The 21,742-nt window shown below is 42.0% G+C and overlaps 1 protein-coding gene across 1 annotated transcript in view; it reads left to right on the forward strand.

The window, feature by feature from the left end:
- Positions 1–2,207: 2,207 nt before the first annotated feature.
- SOBP (sine oculis binding protein homolog) overlaps positions 2,208–21,742 on the forward strand; it is a 163,746-nt gene continuing 144,211 nt past the window's right edge. Inside the window, exons 1-3 of the mRNA XM_049654092.1 lie at positions 2,208–2,500; positions 15,883–16,021; positions 17,793–17,978. Coding sequence (XP_049510049.1) covers positions 2,405–2,500; positions 15,883–16,021; positions 17,793–17,978 — 421 coding nt within the window. The 5' untranslated portion in view covers positions 2,208–2,404. The remainder of the gene's footprint in view (positions 2,501–15,882; positions 16,022–17,792; positions 17,979–21,742) is intronic.

The following is a 21,742-nucleotide window of genomic DNA, read 5'->3' on the forward strand; positions in this document are numbered from 1 at the left end:
TCAGTAATCCTCCTCTCTCGACTTTTTCTGCCCCAGGTAACCGCCCCAGGATCTTAAACTTTTTTTCCCGGGCAAATGTTTTGCTTGGACCCCTTGCAGGAGCACAGTCTGATTCGGCTTCTCTCGCTCTGGCGACCTGGCTCGCTCGGGATCCAGCGAGCCACGCAGAGAGGGGTGCGGTTTCCCTTCCTTCCCTCCACACAGGGAAGAGAAGAGGCGAGAGGAGGTGCTCAGCTTTCTTGGATATGCTCCCAAGTATTTGTAATTTGGCATTTACGAAACAAAATAATGCTAAAATGCAAAACAGCCACCGTAGAGGTGCTCAGCCCTCCCGAGTAAGCTCCCAAATATCTCCAACTTGACGTTTAAGAAACAAAACAATGCTAAAATGCAAATTAGGCAATGTGATACCCAGAATGAGCCTTGTTTGACAGGCCAAACAGATTTTAATGGAAAGCTGACTCATATTCCCCAAGCCGATTCATTCAATCTTTAAGTACTTAAAAAAATTGTGTAATTTTAAGTTCCACCACGGTTATAATGAACACTCCACAATAACAAGCAGTGGAACAATGGACACCCCCATATCGCATTGTGTCAGGTAATTACGAAGTGTAGTGGCGCGGGAAAGCCAAGCAGCGAACGTCAATGTGTCACCCGCAGCGTGTACCAGCATTCGGGGCTGCGTGTCTCACGGAAGCCTCATCAAACCTCTCACGCCAATGCCTCAGCCCAGAGAGCCACAAACGCAACCCGAGCTTGGCCCCAGGCACGGACCTAGTGGGCCAAAGCGAAGGCGTGCGAGCGCAGGGGGAGAGAGCACGAATGGGGGAGAACAGCCGCGCGCAGGGAAGTCGTGGGGAAGAGTGTCCACCGGCGGTGGAGGGAGGGTCCTGCCAGGCGGGGCGAACGCAGCTGGCTCCCGGAGGACGAAACCTTATAAACGGGACCCCGCGCTCCCAGCAGCACCCAATGCCCTGAGGTTAAACCCAGGGCACTGGGACAAGGGTGCGCACGGGGTCACAGGGTAAAACTGTTACTTTGTAGTGAGACACCAGTGTGTGTGTGTGTGTGTGTGTGTGAGAGAGAGAGAGAGAGAGAGAGAGAGAGAGAGAGAACTGGAGGGGAAAGAAAGAACAGGGGGCTGAGGTCCGAGATGTCCTACTTCTAAGTGGTTCATTGAGAGGCAAAAGCTGTCTTGCAAACGCAGTCGTAGCTCGCACCCGGTTGGGGACCGGCGGAGCTGGGCGCACGGACCTCTCCAAGGGGCCTCCCGCCTCCACACGCCCAGAGGTGGCCCCCGGACGGGGGGGATACTATCCTGGCAGCTGTGGGGGAGGTCAGGGCTGTGGTCTCCTTTCTCCCGAGACCCTGGCGCTGGAATCCGGAGGCGGCGAGCTCAGTCTGCCTTCCCCGGGGGTAAAGAAAGCGGCCCTCTTGCAACTCGACCTCGAATCCCCGTGCCCTCCCACCGCCCAACCTCCTCCTTTCACCCCCATTCATTTCCCCCCCCCTCGGCAGCTTCTAGGACCGGCTCAAAAGCCAACTCCAAACCCACGCGAGCCCACATCACGGAGCTAAGGAGAACAGCTGGGGTCGGGGCGGCCCCAGGGGCCGTCATGCCGAGGTGGCGGCCGCGAGGGGCGCCGCGTCCCGCCGGTGCCCGCCGCGGATGAGCAAGCGGCCGCGAGCAGCCCCCGGGGCCGCGCAGCATCCGCGTATTCAGTGACGGTGGAAGCCACGCCCGCTCCGGAGCTGGGGGCCGTCCCAGCCCCCCCCCCTCCACCTTTCCCCCTCCCTCCGGCCCCCTCCTCCCCGCGCCGGCCCCCGGCCCGCCCCCGGCTCGGCTCGCGGGAGGCGCTGGGCGCCGGTGCTGGCGCGCTCTCCCGGGCGCACACACACACATCCACGCACGCACGCCCAGAGCAGCTCTCTCCGCGCCCGGCCCTCGTTCCCCTCGCCCATGCAGACGGACAGAGCGACGGAAGATGGCTGACGACTCCACGGGGCACCGAGGATGCAGCCCGGCGGCGGCGGCGGCGGCGGGAGCGGCAGAAGCAGCGGCGGCGGCAGGGGCAGCGGCGGCGGCGGCGGCGTTGGCGGCGGCGGCGGCAGCGGCAGCGGGAGCAGGAGCGGCGGCGGCGGCGGCATCCCTGAGACTCCTCGAGCTACCTTTCCCTGTGACAGCCACTGACGTTCTCCGCCGCTAGAAGAGACCCCGCTTCTCCGGCGCCCGCCTGCCCTCCCCCCTCCCAGCCCCAGCCCCAGCCCCGCCAGCACCGCTACCTCCGCCAGCATTGCCACCATCAGCACCACCTCCACCACCACCACCGACACCACCACCACCACCACCGCCGGCGGCGGCAGCAGCCATTTCATCTCCACAGAAACCAGACACAAAAACATGGCAGAAATGGAGAAAGAAGGGAGACCTCCGGAAAATAAAAGGAGCAGGAAACCGGCTCACCCAGTGAAAAGGGAGATCAATGAGGAAATGAAGGTATTTTTGGACTTCGGGGCTGGAGAGACTGAGCTCTTTCTTCCGCCCGCTCCCTTTGGGCCGTTGTACGGATTTGGGGGGTACGGGGAGCGCTTGTCAGTTTCTGTAGGACGCCCAGAACGCCTCAGCTCTTCCTCCAGGTGCAAAACCGAGGCCAACTCGCGGGCTGCATCCCCGAGATTTGCCTGCCTCCGATTTGATGGGGGTGGGGGGGCGGCCAGGAAACCACATACTATTTAACCTTATAAACCCCAGATTGGCACAGGCGCGTTTCAGAGGGAGGGGACCGGGGGCCCAAGTGGCGGGTGGACGTCGTGAAGAGGCTTTCCTAGTCGGCCGTGTGTAGTTTCTTCCCTTTCTTCGGGAACCGTTCCTCGGATCCCTCCAAAGTTGAGGCGCTGCCGGGCCGAGGAACCCCGGGAGCGCTCGATTCCACCCTTGCCTCCAGTCCGTCTCCCAGCGCCTCGATCCCGCTTCCCCTCAAGTAGCCAGCTGCGACGGTGTAGAGAGGCTGTCAGTGCCCCGGCGAGTGCGGCCCCAGCCGCGTGAGTCTGGGTACCGTTTTGACGGCCGGCTTACCTCGCCCGCCCCTGTCCGCTCCTCTCGCTCAGCTGCCTCCGCCTCTTGCTCGTCTTTGCATGCTCCACTTCCCAGTTTATCAGACCCGGGCAAGCCCCGCCGAAAGATAGCTGTCTGGGGGGCGGCCTTCCCGAGCGCCGGCCCATTGTTCGGAAAGGCCAGCCCGGAGTCCTGTCGGCGAGGTCGGGCTCCCCGCCAGGCCAGCGGTGCGCCAGAGGTGGCGAGCGCAGCAGCCTGGCGCTCCAGCTGTTCGCTTTGGAGCGATTGCACCAGAGCACCGCTCAGCTCCGGCCAACCCCCCCCCCCCCCCCGACACACACACTTATTTTCCATGAAGTTGAAGCTTTTGCCCGGCGAGGGTTTTATTCTGTGTTGATATGACGAATCGATGTTGATTAAAGAAAAAAAATTATATATATATATTAATTTTTTTTCTTTTTGTGAATTACAAACAAGTAGCAGTTTTCAGGGGGACTTTAGCTTTCATTCTGCAGCCGGCTTGGTGTTCCCTATCTTCTGCAAGATAGAATCCTTAACACTGCCAACTGACTTAGTCATGTTGGTGAACTTTGTATTTAAAAGACAGACTGGATGAAAATGGCATGCGACTAAGTAAAATTTATCGCGCTTTGACGCTTTCTTGATTAGAACAAGCACATTCTGTGAGAGTGCCTCCTGTGAAGCCCGTGTTTAGGAAGGGGCGCACGGATAATACAAGCTGTATGAGTATCTAGGTGCATATGCTTATAGCTTTCCTTTCCTCCAGAAAATGTCTGTAGCAATCTCAATTTCGGAATTTGAGCTGTTATTTCTGGGTGATGAACTTAGTGCCTGAAAGCATGGGGTGCAGCATCAGTCCAAGGGGAGTTAAGGAAGATTTGCTCTGGAAACCAGTGCCATTCCTTGTGATGGAAACCACCATTGATTTAAATGATAGTTTTTTAAAAGACCAGTAGGAGCTGTTGTCTTCTGATGAGGGCTGGAATTCAAACAGTCTACAATAACCATTCTTCCTCACTTACACTTCTCTTCTGTCCTGCATTTCCAGATTACTTTTCCATTTCATTTTAAATTGGGGGTGCAGGAACAGGAGAGAAGTGAGTCACTAGGAAATCACAGTGTGCACTGGCCCTTTAAAACACTACCTAATGTGATCTATATGGATGGCAGCTTTTAAGTTTCATAGGTTCTAGAATTACAAATTAGCTAATTTTAATCAAAACATGTGAAATGTTATCCCGGCTGGATATAAAGGCTGACTGTGCTCAATGCTTGGGGCTGGCGTTGTTGACTTTGGCTGCGGGCGCACTCCGTGGTTTGGGAGATAGTTGTCCTTCTACAGTATAACAGATGTTTGTCTGAACTGGTGAGGAAGAAACAAAAACAACATTGTGTGAAGGGGAAAAATTACACAATTTTTAGTCAATGCTGCAGGACTAAGTATGGAATTAACCTTCGTGCACAGAATTTCCTCTTCTTAAAATGTTATTTTTCTTCCAAATCACCACCTACTATTTGAAGTTTTAGTCCTCATCATTTCTGTGTAGAGTGGCATTAAATAAGAAGTTTTACACAGCAAATAACTCAGTTGCCTGTAGGATTGGTATTTTCTATCTGGTTTAGACCAGTGTGTGAGAGACCCCGGCAGAAACCTCCAGTCATGTCCACGCACACAATGCCAGTATGCATGGATTCCCATTTCTACTGGAATTGTTTTGTAGGTATTCCTCTAATATAATGGCACCCAAAGTCCTCATTTGAAAAGTGCTTTCTCAAAGTCAAATGGTGGAAAGGTTATTTTGAACTCATTAATATTTTTCTGTTTTTAATGTTAATAACCACATCAGTATAACCCTCCTCAAACCTCATGGTATTATTACTACTCCTTGTCCCCAAACCTAAAGTGTAGAGTAACATAACAAGTTGGTTGCCCTGTACAAAAATATGTGCAACAAAATGTCACCGAGAACACAATGTGGCCTTGTGCAGCTTCATATCGGTGCCGCTGGAGCTGCCTGGCTGTGTTTGCCTTCATCTGAACGGCTTTCATCTGGACCAGTGTAAACTAAACCCTGGTAAGTAATCACTGCCCGGCAGAAAGAAAGGAATGTATACAGCTAGCACGGCCTAAGCTGTAAAAACGGAAACCTGAGCCCCCACCGAGGATCACATATCAAGGCTTGAAGGTAGGGGAAATGAAAGGGGGAAAGAGGAGAGAGCGAATGGAAAAGTCAGCCTGGGAAGTGGAGGGTCAGGAGGAGGCCCCCCTCAGGGAGATTTGGCTCAGGGATTAGGGAGTTTTATCATGGTGTACAGTGACCTACTCAGGTTTCAACACTGGTTGGATCAAGTTGCTTCTCTGTGAGCTGAAAGAAAAAAGACTGGTGTGTATGTGATTTTTCTTCCCCGCTTCGGGTAATAGAAAGGACATTGGCACAAGTGTCTATTTTAAGTACAGCAAATGCAGGGCACTCAGAATGAGTGACAAAATCACCCCATCATGAGGCTTTCTTCAAGATCTCCTAATTGAGATAGTTACATGTTTATTTTAAAATGGCTGGAGAAGACAAACTGGCTGAGGTTTAGCTGACACCAGTAATGGCATTGGAGGTTGTCTTCATGTGGCTGGGAGCTAATGTTGGTGGCTGTTTCACTAGATCAGATATTGAGTTACATTTTCGTTATCACTGGTCTAATGTGCATGGCAGTTGTAACAAATTTAAATTTGATACAATATAATTTTGTGTGTGAAAAGTACATGACTTGGCATAGATGCTTATAGTGTAGTGAAAATATCTTCAAGTAGAAGTGCTTGTCTCATTATGACCTTTACAATGTTACCTTATCTTTCCTTTTCTTCTTTCTCCCTCCACCCTGGTTTTTCTTGGTTAAAAAGACTCGTTACTTTACTGTATTTGTCATGAGTATGCCTTGTTTAATTAATGACCAGTAGAGACAATTTAAAAAAATTAGATGGTGATGCAATTTACATTTTGACTATTTTTGTTTTCTAAAGTGAATATTGTGATTGTATCTAATGTAATATGTCTTCAATGTACTGTTAGCTCACATGTATCATAATAAATGGATCTTAGGAAGGAATCCCAACACATAGAAGGGCTAATTCATTTCAGGAGTTCATCCATAACATGACAGATTTAATATAAAAACTAGTTCATACTATTGGACGTGTATAGGTAAATATATGTGTAAGTGTAACAGTAACAGTAATAGTTCTACTTAAGGGTAAGTATCTTGCACACATAGATATTAGTGAACATGATTAGTGGCTACTGAACAGTAATGCAGCTCAAAAAAAAAAAAAAACTACACTGTGAGTAGAGATAATGAGTCAGATTTTTATCTTTTAAAACTCTTTGACAAAACCAGTGTGATTAGATCAAGGACTCTGCCCTGGAAACTTTCCTAAACAAACCATAATTAATGCATTTGCAGCGTTTGACTTCTTTATCAATTGTTAAACTACAGGATCATCTGTATTAAATGTCTTGGGGTCTCCTTTACTGAAGACGTTTTCTGTCTATAAATATTCCCAGTAAATAATTTGTACCTAAAATTATGCTTCAGTCCTGATGCCTACAGTTAGAGTCAGGAACATCTGTTAAAGTTTAGTAGTAAACTCACCACAAGATTTGCTAATTTGGTTTCTGATGGTCTCCATTTGGCATTAAAAATGACCTGTGTCAACTGCATAGACAATAAAGCAAGTTGCAGAGCTAAGCTGGTGAGTGCAGTGAGATAAATAGGTTTCCATTAAGAAAAGAAAGAAAGAAAGAAAGAGGGAAAGAAAGAAAGATCATGGTGTAGATTGGGAAAGTCGGCATGTTTCAAAGTTGAAATCAGCTCATTACTAAAACAGGTATATTTTAAGTTTTGCTGCTGAAACTCCATCCTGTTGTCAGGCACAGTAAGTCTCAGGAACCTAGAAAGTGGGCTTGGGACAGATCTCACTGTGGCATTCACAAATTATGTAAGACCTGTCAGCCACTGGCCTCAGGTGTGCCACGTGGTAGGGTTGGGGACTAATGACAGCTGGGACATGGTCCTTACTTCTTGTGAGCTGGAATAGGATGTTCCTGAGCCCACCAGCCTTGTCCTCCACGTTTCTGTCAGTTGTCCTGCTCAAGGCTCCAGTCAAAACCCATTAAGAGATGCTTCTGGGAGGGCACAGAGAGCTGTGAATTCTGTTCTGTTCAAACCAGGGTTTTCTGAAAAGAGGCTCTTTTTCCGTCCATGAACCTGTGAGTGTGATAGAGCAAGATTCTCTAAGCCTTATACGACTCGCAGGTTCCAGAGACGAGGAAATGGAAAGGAACCACTCCACTTCCTCCCGAATCTGAAATAAACATTTGAACTAGAAGAAAATGAGTCTGACAGACTCATTCCCTTCTGCGTTTCCTGCCTCTGTGCTTGCCAAGCACTGCTCTGAGAAGCCAAGCCTTACTCTCCTTGTGTGAGAGACAGACTCATAGAAACCAAGAGGTAACAGTTTTTAAAGGAAAGTCAAAAACAGGGCCTCCGAAAGGGCAAATATCAGTGAGCACAAGTGACTGTCTGAAAAAAGGAGAGTTCCAGGGAAAGACAGTGTCTTGTTAGAGTGACCATATTTTTTATATCTCCTAGGGAAGTGTCCTTTTCATTAAGTCTTTATACTGCTTTCTCTTTCTTTTCAAAAAAGTTTTTAGAAGTAGTAGAAGGCGGATCATTTAAAAAGCTCTCAAGTCTCAAACTTCCTCTTGTGGAATGGGAAGTCAGCCACACTTGCACTCTCGAGCTAATAAGATTATTGAATATTTTCCTAAAAGAGAAGGGATATTACTGGGTAAAATGAGAAAGAAATAAAGTACTTTGTTTTTGATGGTGCCAATTGAAACATGTAAACAGGCATGAAAGCATGTGGTGAGTGCGATTTGCTGAATGTATATTTTAGGATCTGTAGACCGATGGGTGTTAATATCTCTTACGTAACCAAAGGGCTGTGGAACCCTGTCCTGTTTTAAGGCCAATGGCTTTGGCAGGGACAGGAAAACAATGCAACAAGTCTTGGTGATTTTTAGGGCCGTTCTACAGCTGTGATCGGACACAGCTGCACACCTGCCTTGTTTGCCACATTAACCTTGGGGCTGGAATCCACAATTTCACAGCATTTGTTTGACCTTTTTTAGGACGTTTGATGTCCTGGCCGTGGATGAAAACGTGGGAACATAATTGTCTATTCTGTGTCACAAAAAGACAGTAAAGCAACATAGGTTTTATATGTGGAAACACACAATTTTGGTTTCGTATACCAATTACACAGCCATCCAATTTAGAATATATCAATAAGAGAACAAGACTTTCTCCTCAGGCCTGTTTCAGGCTGGGGTTGTATTTTAATATTATGATGTGTCTTCTACCTTTAGAACTGTATTGTAATCATTGTGTTGTGGCCGAAAACGATGCTGCAAAATGGAGGGTAGTGACCATCTTTAAAGGATTTCTTCTTCTTCTTCTTTTTTAATATTTATTTATTTATTTTGAGAGAGAGCATGAGTGGGGGCAGGGAAGAGAGAGAGGGAGGGAGAGGGAGAGAGAGAGAATCCTAAAGCAGGCTCTGTGCTGTCCGTGAGGAGCCCAATGTGGGGCTTGAACTCACAAACCACGAGATCATAACCTGAGCTGAGATCAAGGTCCTGACACTTAACAGACTGTGCCACCCAGGCGCTCCCATCTTTAAAGGATTTCAAATTGCAAAACTGTGGTTCAGGTAAAAAGAGCAGGGCTCACCGGGTAAAGTCTGCACCAAGAGTACAAATCTCGCTGCTCTTATCGTTCCATGCATGTGGATAGCCCTCTAACGGGTCTTCTCTGGGGAGAAGGACCATCTGATTCCTTAGGATACCATCTGATCTAGCGGGATCATGAATGTGGATGTACTTTGTAATCTGTAAAGGGATCTTACAATATTTCTTTTTCTCTGTTTAAATTTTACCTCCCAACCCTCTTGCAGAACTCTAAAATAAATCTGATCCACTGGATCTGTGTTAAGAGAGATGACTTAGGGGCACCTGGGTGGCTCAGTCAGTTGTGTGTCGGACTTTGGCTTAGGTCATGATCTCGTGGCTCATGAGTTTGAGCCCCTTATCAAGCTCTCTGCTGTCAGCCTGGAGCCCACTTTGGATCCTCTGTCCCCCTCTCTCTCTCTGCCTCTTCCCTGCTCACATTCACTCTCTCTCTCTCTCTCTCTCTTTCTCAAGAAAAAAATAAACCTTAAAAAAGAGAGAGAGATGACTTAGACTCAGCCTTAGGCCAGATGTGGGGATAGAATCAGAAGCTGACTTCTAATCAAGTTCAGTTCTTACTTCTGAAAGAAGAGAAACTGCCTCTTCTGCAAATTGCTATCTTACCCCCTTTAAAGATCTCAATTAGCAAGTTCAGTGATGCTTAACAGAAACCTACCTAAGAAGTCAGAACACATGGAGGTGAAGGGGGAGATAAAATATTTTCCAAAAATAACCATCATTCTGTCATTCATAATCTTAACCAGCAGGGATGCTAGCATTTTTCCCCCCTGCCTTATAAATTGTTCAGGATTGGGGTTTCCCTTTCCTTTGAAAGTATTTCTCATAGGCTTCACTTTTGTAGACAGTGTGTGCCAGAATGTTTTGAAGTTAAGTCATGTGACTGACAGATCCTTTTTATTGTCATCAGGACTGTGAATATGGCTGATATAATTGTCTATGAGTAGACTATGTGTTAATTAATTTTTAGTTAAAGTAATTTTTACTTTTATAAAGTTAATACACAGACACGATAGAAATAGTAGAGTAAGCAATACAGAAGATACAAAATACAAAAGCCATACAAAAGCTAAAAGAAAAACAAAGCCTATAATTTTCCCACCCAGACACAATTACTATCAACATTCTGATATATGTCTGTTAATGCCCTTTTCTATGTATGATATATAGTTTTTTTTTTTTTAAACAAAAGAGGTCTTCTAGTGTGCTAACCTTCTTCAAAACTTAATATATTGTTAATAGCTTTTCATGGCAGTAAAAATTTATCTATAGCATATATTTTAATGGCGCAATAGTATTCCATTTTAGTCACTCCATGACTAAGCTGTAATTTAACTAGATTCCTATTGTTTGGCATATAGTTTGTTTCTAAGAAAAAACCCTGAGATAAACATTCCTGAACATGCATATTTTTGCACGCATTTCCTTTGAATGGTTCCTACAATTCTGAGAAATACAATTGCTGAATCAAAGGGTATGTGCGTGTTTAAAGTCTTTCACTGCATATAGTCAACTACCCTTTTTCTAAAAGTTGTATCAACTTAAATTTCCAATAGTAGGAGACTGCTCACTAACACTGGATATTCCAATTCCTTTAACTTGCACATATTTATTTTTAGAATCCATTTTACTGAATTTTGTTTGATCGTTTTTCTGTATTTATACATTTAAAAAATATTTGTGAGGGGCGCCTGGGTGGCTCAGTCAGTTGAGCGTCCGACTTCGACTCAGGTCATGGTCTCAACAGTTCGTGAGTTTGAGCCCCACGTTGGTCTCTGTGCTGACAGCTCATAGCCTAGCGCCTGCATTCGAATCTGTGTCTCCTTCCCTCTCTGCCCCTCCTCTGCTCACACTCTGTCTCTCTCTCTCTCTCTCTCTCAAAAGTAAATAAACATTAAAAAAAAAGTTAAAATTTTGTGAATATATTCAAATGTACTAGCACATTGACTGAGTACATTCTAAGTGCTAGGCATTGTCCTAGGTGAGGCGTAAAATGAAATAAGAGGTTTCTGCCCTCAGGTAACTTACAGTGTATTTGGGATAGGTGACATATTTTACCAGACCTGGGACTTGGGGTGAAAACTGGAATTATGTTTGTGGGGAGAGAGAGGACATGGCTCTTCCCTCATTTGAATTAAAAATTGGGAGCTCTTTGAAACCTTTGTGCTCTCTTGGTTAGTATACGAAGTTGAAAACACACTGATACTCAGTTTTATGAGGCCTGGTAAGAAAGAAATCCGTGGTACCTACTTACATTTTAAAGTCTATTTGGTGTTTTCAAAATAAAATCATTAGTCCTTTTTGAAGACCTTGAAGTAGTTGCATTTCAGAAGTATTGTGAGAATTTGTAATTACTGCAGTTTTCAAAGTGCCTTGAAGTCCAGTCTTTATTATTTACCTGGTAAAGTGGTCAGTGAAAAATCATTTAGACTGAACTTTGACATTTGTGCAGTACTTCCAGGTGAATAAGGAGAGAATCTAATGAAGGTCCTGGGAATTAGGTTTCAACAAAAATAAATTTTTGTATCAAAAGAATTCAGAAGGAATGGGGAAATAGTAAAATTTCCAGCCTTTCCACCATCTTTCTGTGGCCTATTTTTTTTTGTTTGTTTGTTTAATTCTAGGAAGAGATCATGCTTTCAGACTAAATGTTAGGATTGTCTTTTTTTTTCCTTAGGAGCCCTGGAAGCGAGAGAGGGGAATTAGAGAGGGCAAGGAAGAGGCATGGGGATAAATGTTAAAAGTACAAAGCAACTAGAGTCAGATGCAATGTGCAAAAAATTATAAAATGAGAAGATTAAATTTAACAGTGAATTTTGAACACAATCCAACGAAACAAATAATTGAGGAGAGTAGAGGCCAATGATCAAGTCTGAAAGCAAGCAACATAGGTAGATATAGGCCCTGGTTGGAAAGCTCTTTATATGGGACATTGACATCCTGTGGTATGATTTCCTTGCAACTCTTTGATTGGTCCAAGGAGGTAGTTTCTTTGGAATTGCTGACACATCGGACTATATGGAATTGATCGTAGAAAGAGGCCTGGTATAAGAATCAGAAGATCTGTATTTTTGTTCTGACTTTACTGTGTGATGTCTCATGCCTGTCATTTACTTTCTGGATGCTCTAATGTTTGGTTGTAAAATGAAGGTATCACCTAGGTTCACCAGAAGTTTATTGTGGAAATCAAATACCCAACTTACTGGGTTATTGAAAGGAACAGAGAGTTAAAGGATGTGGAAACACTATAAAGTGCTGTAAGAGTGTTAGACATTATCATTATAATTATAGTGACCTATTTTCCAAACCCAAATTGGACCACATGGTATGAGAGAGGATTTTTGTGCCACTTCCAAGGGTGAGAGGCAGTCTGCAAAATGCGATTCAGATGCCAGAATATTGAAATTTCTGGCACAATTTTGATGGTTTATGGGAGCAATGATAAAATATTTGAAATAGTAAATGTTCAGTAAAATTTATGACATGTGATCATGATAATTGTAATATTTCTTTGCAAAAGGTATTTAATTTCTTGTCTAAGTACAAGTTCTTTGATTTCACAGAATCTTACTACTGGGAGGGACCTGGAGACTTTAGTTTCCCACCCCATCTCTAGAATATTTGCTAGGTGAAGATTTGGGGGGGGGGGGGGCAGGGGGGAACAAATTTCACTACCTCCCTTGGTAAAGTAACTTGTCTTATTTTTGAACATCTTTCTGGCAAAATATCTCTGCAGTTTAATTTTTATCACCTTTATTTTTTCACCTTTTAAAAACCATAACATACATGAGAAACATCTGTAGGAAAGGAGTAATTTTTTTAATAGAAAAATCCTTTTTTGAGGATAATAATTTAAAAAATGTTGAAAAACCAACCGCTGGAATTTTCTATCAGAAGGATTTGAAAACCCTTATGGGCCATAAACATTAAACTCATTTCTTCTAGAATGTTATGTTTCTTGGATGATAACTGCAAAAATCTATTTCATTTCCTTTGGTTTCGTACCATAATGAGCCCATATGATATCTAGCATCAAATTCTACCTAGAAATTAAAAATCTTAAGTTATCTATTCCTTGGGGTTCTTTGATTTCTTAATACAGTGTGTTTAAGACAGAAGTAATAGTCTGTTTCTTATACTTATGCCACAAGAAACTTTGGTGTTCACTTTCTCTTTCTTTCACCTTGGTCTTCCTTTCTGGACAGATTTGAGATTTATAGCTTGAGGGTTTATAAACCTTTCCTATTCTGCTTTTGCAGTCATCTATCAAAGCAACAAGGTGTTTATTTTTATTTTCACTGATAAGAAAGGGAATGTTTCAGAGCTTATTTTCATTGACATTTATAGTAACTTGATAATCATAGAATAGACTAAGTTCACATTGATTGTTCCACGAAGTCTCTGAGTTTTCAGCACAAACCATAAACTAAGTGTTGCAGTTAAGATGTCCCAATATTATGAATTTGGTGATAATAACCCATTGGAGGTTTTAGTTTTTACCCGCATGTCTGAAACTTCTGGATTCCATCCCTGGGATTGGTTCTGAAAAGCTGAATGGATTTGCAGCTGGACTAAAACAAACAAATCTATATCCTTGGCTGGGAGGTTGTTCCATGAATTATGCATCTGTAGCCTTTGTGTCACTTCAGAGGTTAGGCAGAACTGGAGAGAGAGGCGCCCAGATACAAACGGTCTAGAAAATTGGATATGGTGGCCAAGAGTTACTATGCAAAAGATTTTCTGTCTCGTTGGCACAGTTCTCTTGGAGATTGGGGCAAATAGCACACAGACCAATAAGATGGTTTGAACTTGGCTTTTAACACTGTGGGGAATTGGTGTTTTGATTTAAGGTGTAATCCTTCTCCGTGGAGATTTCTGCTGCCAGACCACTGATGGAGGACCTCGATTTGTGCGCTTAGGGACTGTCATTCTCCAGACCAGGCGCTCAGCTTAGTGAAAAAAATTGGGTGTTAGGGGAGACTGACGCCTCATTAAAGGGATCTCTTTTGATTGAATAGAGCAGTGTTTAGCTGAGTCCTCCTCAGTGGTATTCCAGAGGTTGCTGAGCTTATTATACATATCGATCATATCATCTTTGTGCATTCATGAAAAGAATGTCTATTTAATGTGGACATGACCAGCCATCAGAGAGAATAAATGCCTCACTAAAGCGTGATATGGCTGACTGTTGGCCTTGTGGATGGTAGCACTGAATCAATCTGGCTAGATTTTTTTAAAATTGCTGGTGCACTATACCATCACAGATAGACCCAGTTGGAGCCCTGAGCTTAAGTAGGCACTAAAGCAAAGAATCTAACATTCTGTGGGAGGTTTGAAATGCCAGGTTTGTTTTTGTGGAGTCAGTAGTGTAATATCTTTTCTTTTTTATGCAATCCCTGCTGAAATCTAAAGTCGTGAAATTCAAGAGAACATGGAACTCACACGTTGAGGCTGTGTACACTCTTGGTTTAGCCTGGGTGCTTTGTTTCAGGTATATAAATTATACATCCCAGTGTAATTCGGAAATGACAGCTTCTAGGGAGAATGAGAAAAGATTCTTTGAGCCACAGAGGTTAGAATATATAGTTTTTCTAGCAAGTCTAGGAAGCTCAGGATGCCTTTCCAGACAAAGATTTTTTTAAAAAAAAGAATTCATTCAACATTTATTAAGCCCTTATTCTGTAGCATAGTGTCCTGCTTTTTATTTTTAAGTCCCCCCAGCTTTATTGAGATATAATTGACACATAAGAACATAAGAGATATAATTGACACATTGTGTAAGTTTAAGGTGTACAATGCGTTGATTTGATGTATTTATATATTGTAAAATCATTACCACTGTAGCATTAGCTACGCCTCCAACCTGCCATAGTTACCATTTCTTTTTTGTGGTGAGAACATTGGAGATCTATCTACTCTCTTAGCAACATTTGAGTATATGATACAGTACTATTAGCTATCATCATCATGCTGTACATTATATCTCCCAACCTGTTAATCTAATAATTGGAAATTTGTACCCTTAGACCAATATCTCCCCATTTCCCTCACCTCCCAGCTCTGGTGACTACCACTCTACTCTATTTCTTAGAAATGTTTTAAGGCACATGCAAGCATTAAGATCATTAATACAGTCTCACGTCTTGTTTCCAGATCTAGCAGTTGATAAGTTCACAAAAAAATAGCCACCTGATATTAAAGCTTTAAAGCTGTCCAACTATACCCATTATTTCACAGTTTAGTATCAATAATAACAACAATAATGATATCTTACATTTATATGTTGGTTTATAGTTCATAAACTATTTTCATGTGTTATCCAAAATCTGGGCTGGCTATTAACCTTAAAGTTATTTGGTACTATTATGTTACTTGTTGGAAGACAATCATAGTGACCTTTGATTTTATGGAGAAGGAAATCTGTCAGTAGTGAAATTTGTAAAGCAAATTATGCATTGATTTTTAAAGTATACATTTGCAAACGGGAAAATTAAAAAGGGAGACCCTTGTAGCCTTGACAATTGAGAAATTATTTCTTTGCTGAGATTTTGCTTTATCTGAGATAAGAGTCATGTTAAAGAACAATACCTGAATCAGAAAGCAATTCTAATTTAAATTAATCTGAGCCACCAAAAGTTTGATTGTTTTCATTTTCAAATATTTTCTTAGCTGTTTTCGTGCCTTACCTTTTGTGTTAGTCTGGGGTATAAACTTTGCAGAATATGCTAAAATATGACTTCCTATTTGTAAGCAAAACAGACTAATACCTTTTTTCTTATTATCTTTAAATTGCAAATGTCTGAAGGCCTGTCATAATTGGATGCGTCATCCTGAGATTTAAATGCATTACAGTGTTTGAACGTGATTTGAAAAATGAACACGACTCTAGGGGAGGTGGGGCAGGGCTGGCATTAAACGGGTAGTGCAAACAGAATTTGACTTATGCATTCGTTTCAAATAGTTATTGATTATATAAAAAAGGAACCTGTGCTTCTCTTTCAGAACTTTGCAGAAAACACTATGAATGAACTCCTTGGCTGGTATGGCTATGATAAGGTTGAATTGAAAGATGGTGAAGATATTGAATTCAGGAGCTACCCTACAGATGGAGAGAGCCGGCAGCACATTTCTGTTCTCAAAGGTAATGACATTTAATGTCCCTTTGTTCATGCAAAGAAGGATTAACTATCTCAACCTGCCAGAATTGAGTTGCTTTGGGACTCATTTTGTTGATTATGCCAATGGTTGATTTAAATGTACATCCCCAGTAGTGCTTTCCCATAAGCAGAATTCCACAGAATATAAGAGCACAACATAAAACAAAAATAGACACAGCTTAATCTCCTTCCAGCAATGAGAGAACTAGCTAGCAAGGGCTATGGACTTTAAGTGTTATGGTCCTGCCCACAAATTTATAGAAAGGGACAACATCTGCTATGTTCTCCCCCTGTGTCCTTTGATATATTAGTTATTGGGGACTGGTGCTTCCTATTAAGTGAAATATTAGGTTTGGATTTTGAGACTCTTAAGAGAGAATTTTTGGTAATCCCCCCTTCTTCTCTTTTTGGTGGGAATTCTAAAGTAAAGCCCTATTTCTGTTTTGTGTTTGAATTCCTTCCTGCCCCCAGCCTTGGATAGGGTAAGAGGAATAAGAGAGTCGTACATGATTGGATCCCACATTACTCTATAAGAATTTTCATCAAAGCCCAGCTAAAGAGTGGAAATTAGAGTCGTGGCAGAATAAAATTAACACTGATTCTATCAGCAGATAGTGTCGGCAACTTCATGAGGGAAGCCTAGAACCACTGGTGGGTGTTGATATGGATACTGAATTTATGAACCTAAATTTGGAGTGAGAGTTTGTTTGTCAAAGAAAAGGAGTATATAAAGAAGCAATCCATGTGGGGAACTTCAATAAAAAGTGGGCAAAATTCATTGTGTGTCATCATTGGCAATTTGATCAGTATTTGCCCTGCATTGTAAACTACCTGCTCATGCATTTTATTGCCAGTGTCTACGACAGGGCTTTTCCTTCTTATATGCCAAGCAACAAAATGTAAATGAGCTGTCCTGCAGGCATGTGGAATTGAACGTACATCACAAATGTTAAGCCCGCTATGAAATTGTACACATCATGTTACAGAGATAGTATCATCAATTTCACTGTAAATGAAAAATGCAAGTCATGAGTTTATATTTTATAAACTAATAGCTCGTATAATACTTGGTCTAGGTAATAATCTTTGCCTCTGGGGAACATGGAGAGTGCCAGGATATGCTACTAGAGGGAAAAAGTTGTTTTCCATGGTTGAATTTTTTTTTTTTTAATGATTCACATACAAGGATAAAATTCAAAAAGTTCATATCATTGTAAGTTTTCTTTATTTTCACTTTTGTTAATATTTAATGGATATTAATGGGTTCATTGAAAGAGTTTACCCTGTGAAACATTTTTCTTTCTAATAATCTGCTTCTTTCTCATTGGTTCTTTTGATTATATTAAGACCAAACTTTTTAATACAGTGGGGCCTAGTTATAGGCCTGGAGGGGCAAATTTTTAGCCCCCCCCCCCCTTTAGCCAGAGAGTGAGGCCTGCTATATATCACTTGGTACATGGGAAATGTTAATTGCCTCTCAATTTTCTATGGGCTTTACAGCGCTAAAATTCATCACCATGATACAATTGAGATGTTAGCTATCATAGTGGAGCAAATTATAAAGGAGCCCGTTGGAAATTTATGGTAACAAGACTGAAAAGGTCCAGGATGGTCTGTGCAGTTCTGGTAAAGTGTTTAAAGATTTGCAAGGAAAAATTTATTTTGTTATACATAGCCATTGTGCTTGAGAAAATGTGGTCATAAGGAAAACAAGTCCTTTTGTTACATTGAACATGATTTTCTTTTCTTTTACAGAAAATTCTTTGCCAAAACCAAAATTACCTGAGGACAGTGTTATTTCACCATACAATATAAGCACAGGTTATTCAGGGCTTGCCACAGGAAATGGACTCAGTGACTCACCTGCAGGGTCCAAGGATCATGGCAATGTGCCCATTATTGTACCTTTAATCCCTCCACCCTTCATAAAGCCACCAGCAGGTAAGTCACTACTGGGGTTTCCAAGGAGAACGACTCAGAAAGTAGTTGTCATTATCTTATAAATCATTATTAAATGCTCAAGTTAACTTTGGAAAAGACTGTTTTAGGAATTTTGTGACAAGAGATACTAGTGCATGTATTATTTACAGGAGTATTGCTCTCTTAGGCAAATTCCCCCAATCTACTTTTAACTGAATGAATATTTCCTGCCACTGGCTACAGAAAAGTTATTTTCCTTCTCTGAAATAATCTGTTACAAAATAAAAAAAGAAAGGTGAAATAATTTTATATACTGACTGGCTGACCTGGGTGGTAGTGTTGTGAGGGCAAGCTCTCCTCAGAGGGCCACCCTTCTAAATCCACTTAAGAAACAACCTAGATTATCCATCTTTGCCACAGATTCTTTCTAATTCCTGGAAAACTCTCTTTGAGAGCGTTAAAGAAAAATGGATGTCTGAATTTTACGTGCATGAAAATATAATCCGTTCTTTAATATTTCCAGAAAACCAGATGGCAGTGTATGAAGCTGGATGGCAAAGGGCTGAGCATTGTATGATGTTGCAAGCTAGGTTACAGCCATGTTCCATGCAGAGAAAGAAGTTCAGTAGCATTGTATCTGGCTTGCTGTGAAATGTGGGAATTATGCTAGAATGCTTAATTGCTAGACTGATTATTTTTGTGTATATTGAGTTGAACAATGATAAACAGTGAGTTTTGATGGCAGTACTTAGCATAACTTACGGAAGAGAATGTTTGCATTTTATTTTAGGGGAGATAGGTGTGCAATTGTTTTCATAAACAGTGAGGATATTTGTAGATATAAATTCCTAGGCTTATGTTGTAGATATTTTTGTACCATATTCTAAGTGTTACTAACATTTTCCTTCATAGTATGGGCACATTCTCTTCCTTAGCTTACTACATTTTAGTAGTAAAAGTGTCCTTTCAAATTGAGGTCCTCAGATATGTCCTTGAAATCCATTTATCTGTCAAAATCACTTGAAATTGTGTTTGCTAATTACTAACATAATTTGTGTATCATATAGAATTTACCTATTTAATGCCCCTAGTCTCCTTTGGTTGGTTGTTTTCTGATGCAGAGGGGCCCAGATGTATCTCCCAAGGGCCAAAAACATACTTTGCATAGGCTACTGGAAAGGAGAGGGGTAACTAATTTTGTAAATGTAGGGTTCATATTCGAATGTGTGTCCAGTGGCTTCAGTGAGAGGTGATGATAAAGAGTATCATTAAGGCAGTGTGTCTAAGTGGAAAGAACCCTGGCTTCAGATTTAGACAGATTGGGCTCAAGTCTAGGCTTTGTCACTTACCAGCTCTGTGAACATGCACACATTAAATGAGTTCTCCTCTCCTCAGTTTCTCCATCTGTAAAATGGGGATCACAGGTTCATCCTATGGTATTATTGTGGCCATGAGATGAGAAAATATATGTAAAGCACCTAGCATAGTACCTGCCACACGAAAGCCATTCAGTAAACACCATGCCTCTTTTTTTTCAGTCCTTAGTCTGCCCTAGAATTATCATGCACATAATTTGTGCATAAAAAGGTGTGCATCCAAATGCAAATTCCCCTCTAAGATTTATTTGAGCAAAGCAAACAGCTTTAGAAATTAGCATAGCTGAGGCTAACATGAGTTTGGCATGCCAAAAAACCTGCCCTGGAGTTTCCTGCTGAGCCAGCCACGTGGAATTCAAGCACACAGCTCCCATTTAACTCTAATTCCACATCAGATCAGGAAATAAATATGCAAAAGGATACAGGCCAAAAATTGAGCCTTGGAAGTCTTAGACATAGGAACTTGGAGGAATTAGAAGCCAGAGTAACCGAACACCAGTGGTTTTATGCTGTCTTCATGCAAGTCCAAAGCACTCATCTGTTGAAAACAAAATGTAGGGGAGGACGTGTTTAATTTTCTGTATCTGCTCTAAACCTTGACTCTGTGCTTCTCCTGGGTTCTATATGACAAGACAGAGAATACAGAAAGGATCTCTGCTTTCAAGGGGTTTTCTCCATTAATCTCTACACAGAAACACTTACAGGAGAGATGAATTTTGATTTAGTCATATTATATAGTACAGGGGTCCACAAACTTTTCCTGTAAAGGGCCAGATAGTATTTTAAGCTTTGGGCTATGCTGTCTCACAGCTGTATCACAGCTACTGAACTCTGCTGTTGTAGCAGGAAAGCAGCCACAGATAATATATAAACAAATGGCTGTGTTTATGTTCTAATAAAACTTCATTTACAAAAAAGACAGCAGGGAGGGTTTGGCCCCAGGACAACAGGTTGCTGATTTTTGCACTAGGGTAAGATTGGCAAAAGCCTCATGATAATAGGAGGGTGAATAGAGTTTCTAAGAGTGAGGCCATGAGCTTTGCCAACGTCTTTTGTGTAATATCATGAGGGACAGCAACATGGACAGGAAGAGAGTGGGGTTTTCAGGGTATGTGGTGAGCTTTGGCAGATTGTAGTACTCTAATAATATTTGTTGAAAACTGAATGAACTGAACTGGTATTTAAATACCTATTGCACATACATAAGACAGTACAGGCCACTTTGTTGTTCACTGAGAGAATGTTAGTATCTTGGCTGGATTAGTCCCAACCTGTCCGAAATTGACCATAGCTTTACTGACAGTGATGTGAGTCATTATCCATGGATAAGTTATCCATGATTATCACAAAACTTCCATCTAATGAATCATTTCAGTTTCTCCTTTTGTTAAAAATTTTTACCAGAATTGTTACACAGGTAACTGAGTTGAGGCACATTTCCTGTCAATTTTATAGCTGTATCTAGGTTAACATAGTATTCCTAAGGGAAAGCAATAAATGGCATAATGGCCAGAAGTAAAAGGTCCCTCTATAATCAACCCTGGAATAATTTATTTTTTTTAACGTTTATTTATTTTTAAGAGAGAGAGAGAGAGACAGAATCTGAAGCAAGCTCCAGGCTCTGAGCTGTCAGCACAGAACCCAACACAGGGCTCAAACTCATGAACTGTGAGATCATGACCTGAGCTGAAGTCAGATGCTTAACCGACTGAGCCACCCAGGCGCCCCAAGCCCCTAAATAATTTAAAATTGACTGTATCATGCAACTGTGCACCTTTTGGGGTAGGGAAGACGAGGATCATGTGTATGTTTTGGATTTCTGGAAGGAAAATACTGGTTAGCATTCAAATTATTCCTGTTCTACTATAAACTGGCTATGTGAAAATGCCAATAATAATAATACCTTATGTTTGGGTGAAATAAATCCCTTATAGTTTATGAAGCTCATTCACATTCATTATTTTATTTAATCTGATCTTTACAATGACCCCAGGAAATAGCATGCTAGATATGGTTACATAAGGAACTGAAGGTCAGATAGGTTAAATGGCTTGCTCAAGATCAGGAGACTTCTAAATTCTTGAGCCAAGACTGGTAGCAATGTCTTCTGACTCCTGATTCAATATTCTTTTCAATACAAAGTTGCCTTTTCAGCATATTTGTACAAAACTTCCTTAGACTGTATCAGAATAAGAGTACTTCTTACTCTGCTACTTCAGATACCTCAGTGACAGGGGATACAACATGTTCCTGTAAAAGGTCATTTTTTAAAGTCCACATCTTTTGGGAGACTTGATGAGTTTCTCTGAACCTGAGAATCTGTGATTCTGTGAGCTGGGTTGACCTAGTAGGAGTAAAACCCCAGTGTGGTTTTAAAGTGCTTGCCATCACGGGACAAGTTGCTTCCCC

The sequence above is a fragment of the Panthera uncia genome (genome assembly GCF_023721935.1).
Source record: "Panthera uncia isolate 11264 chromosome B2 unlocalized genomic scaffold, Puncia_PCG_1.0 HiC_scaffold_24, whole genome shotgun sequence".
Lineage (NCBI taxonomy): Eukaryota > Metazoa > Chordata > Mammalia > Carnivora > Felidae > Panthera > Panthera uncia.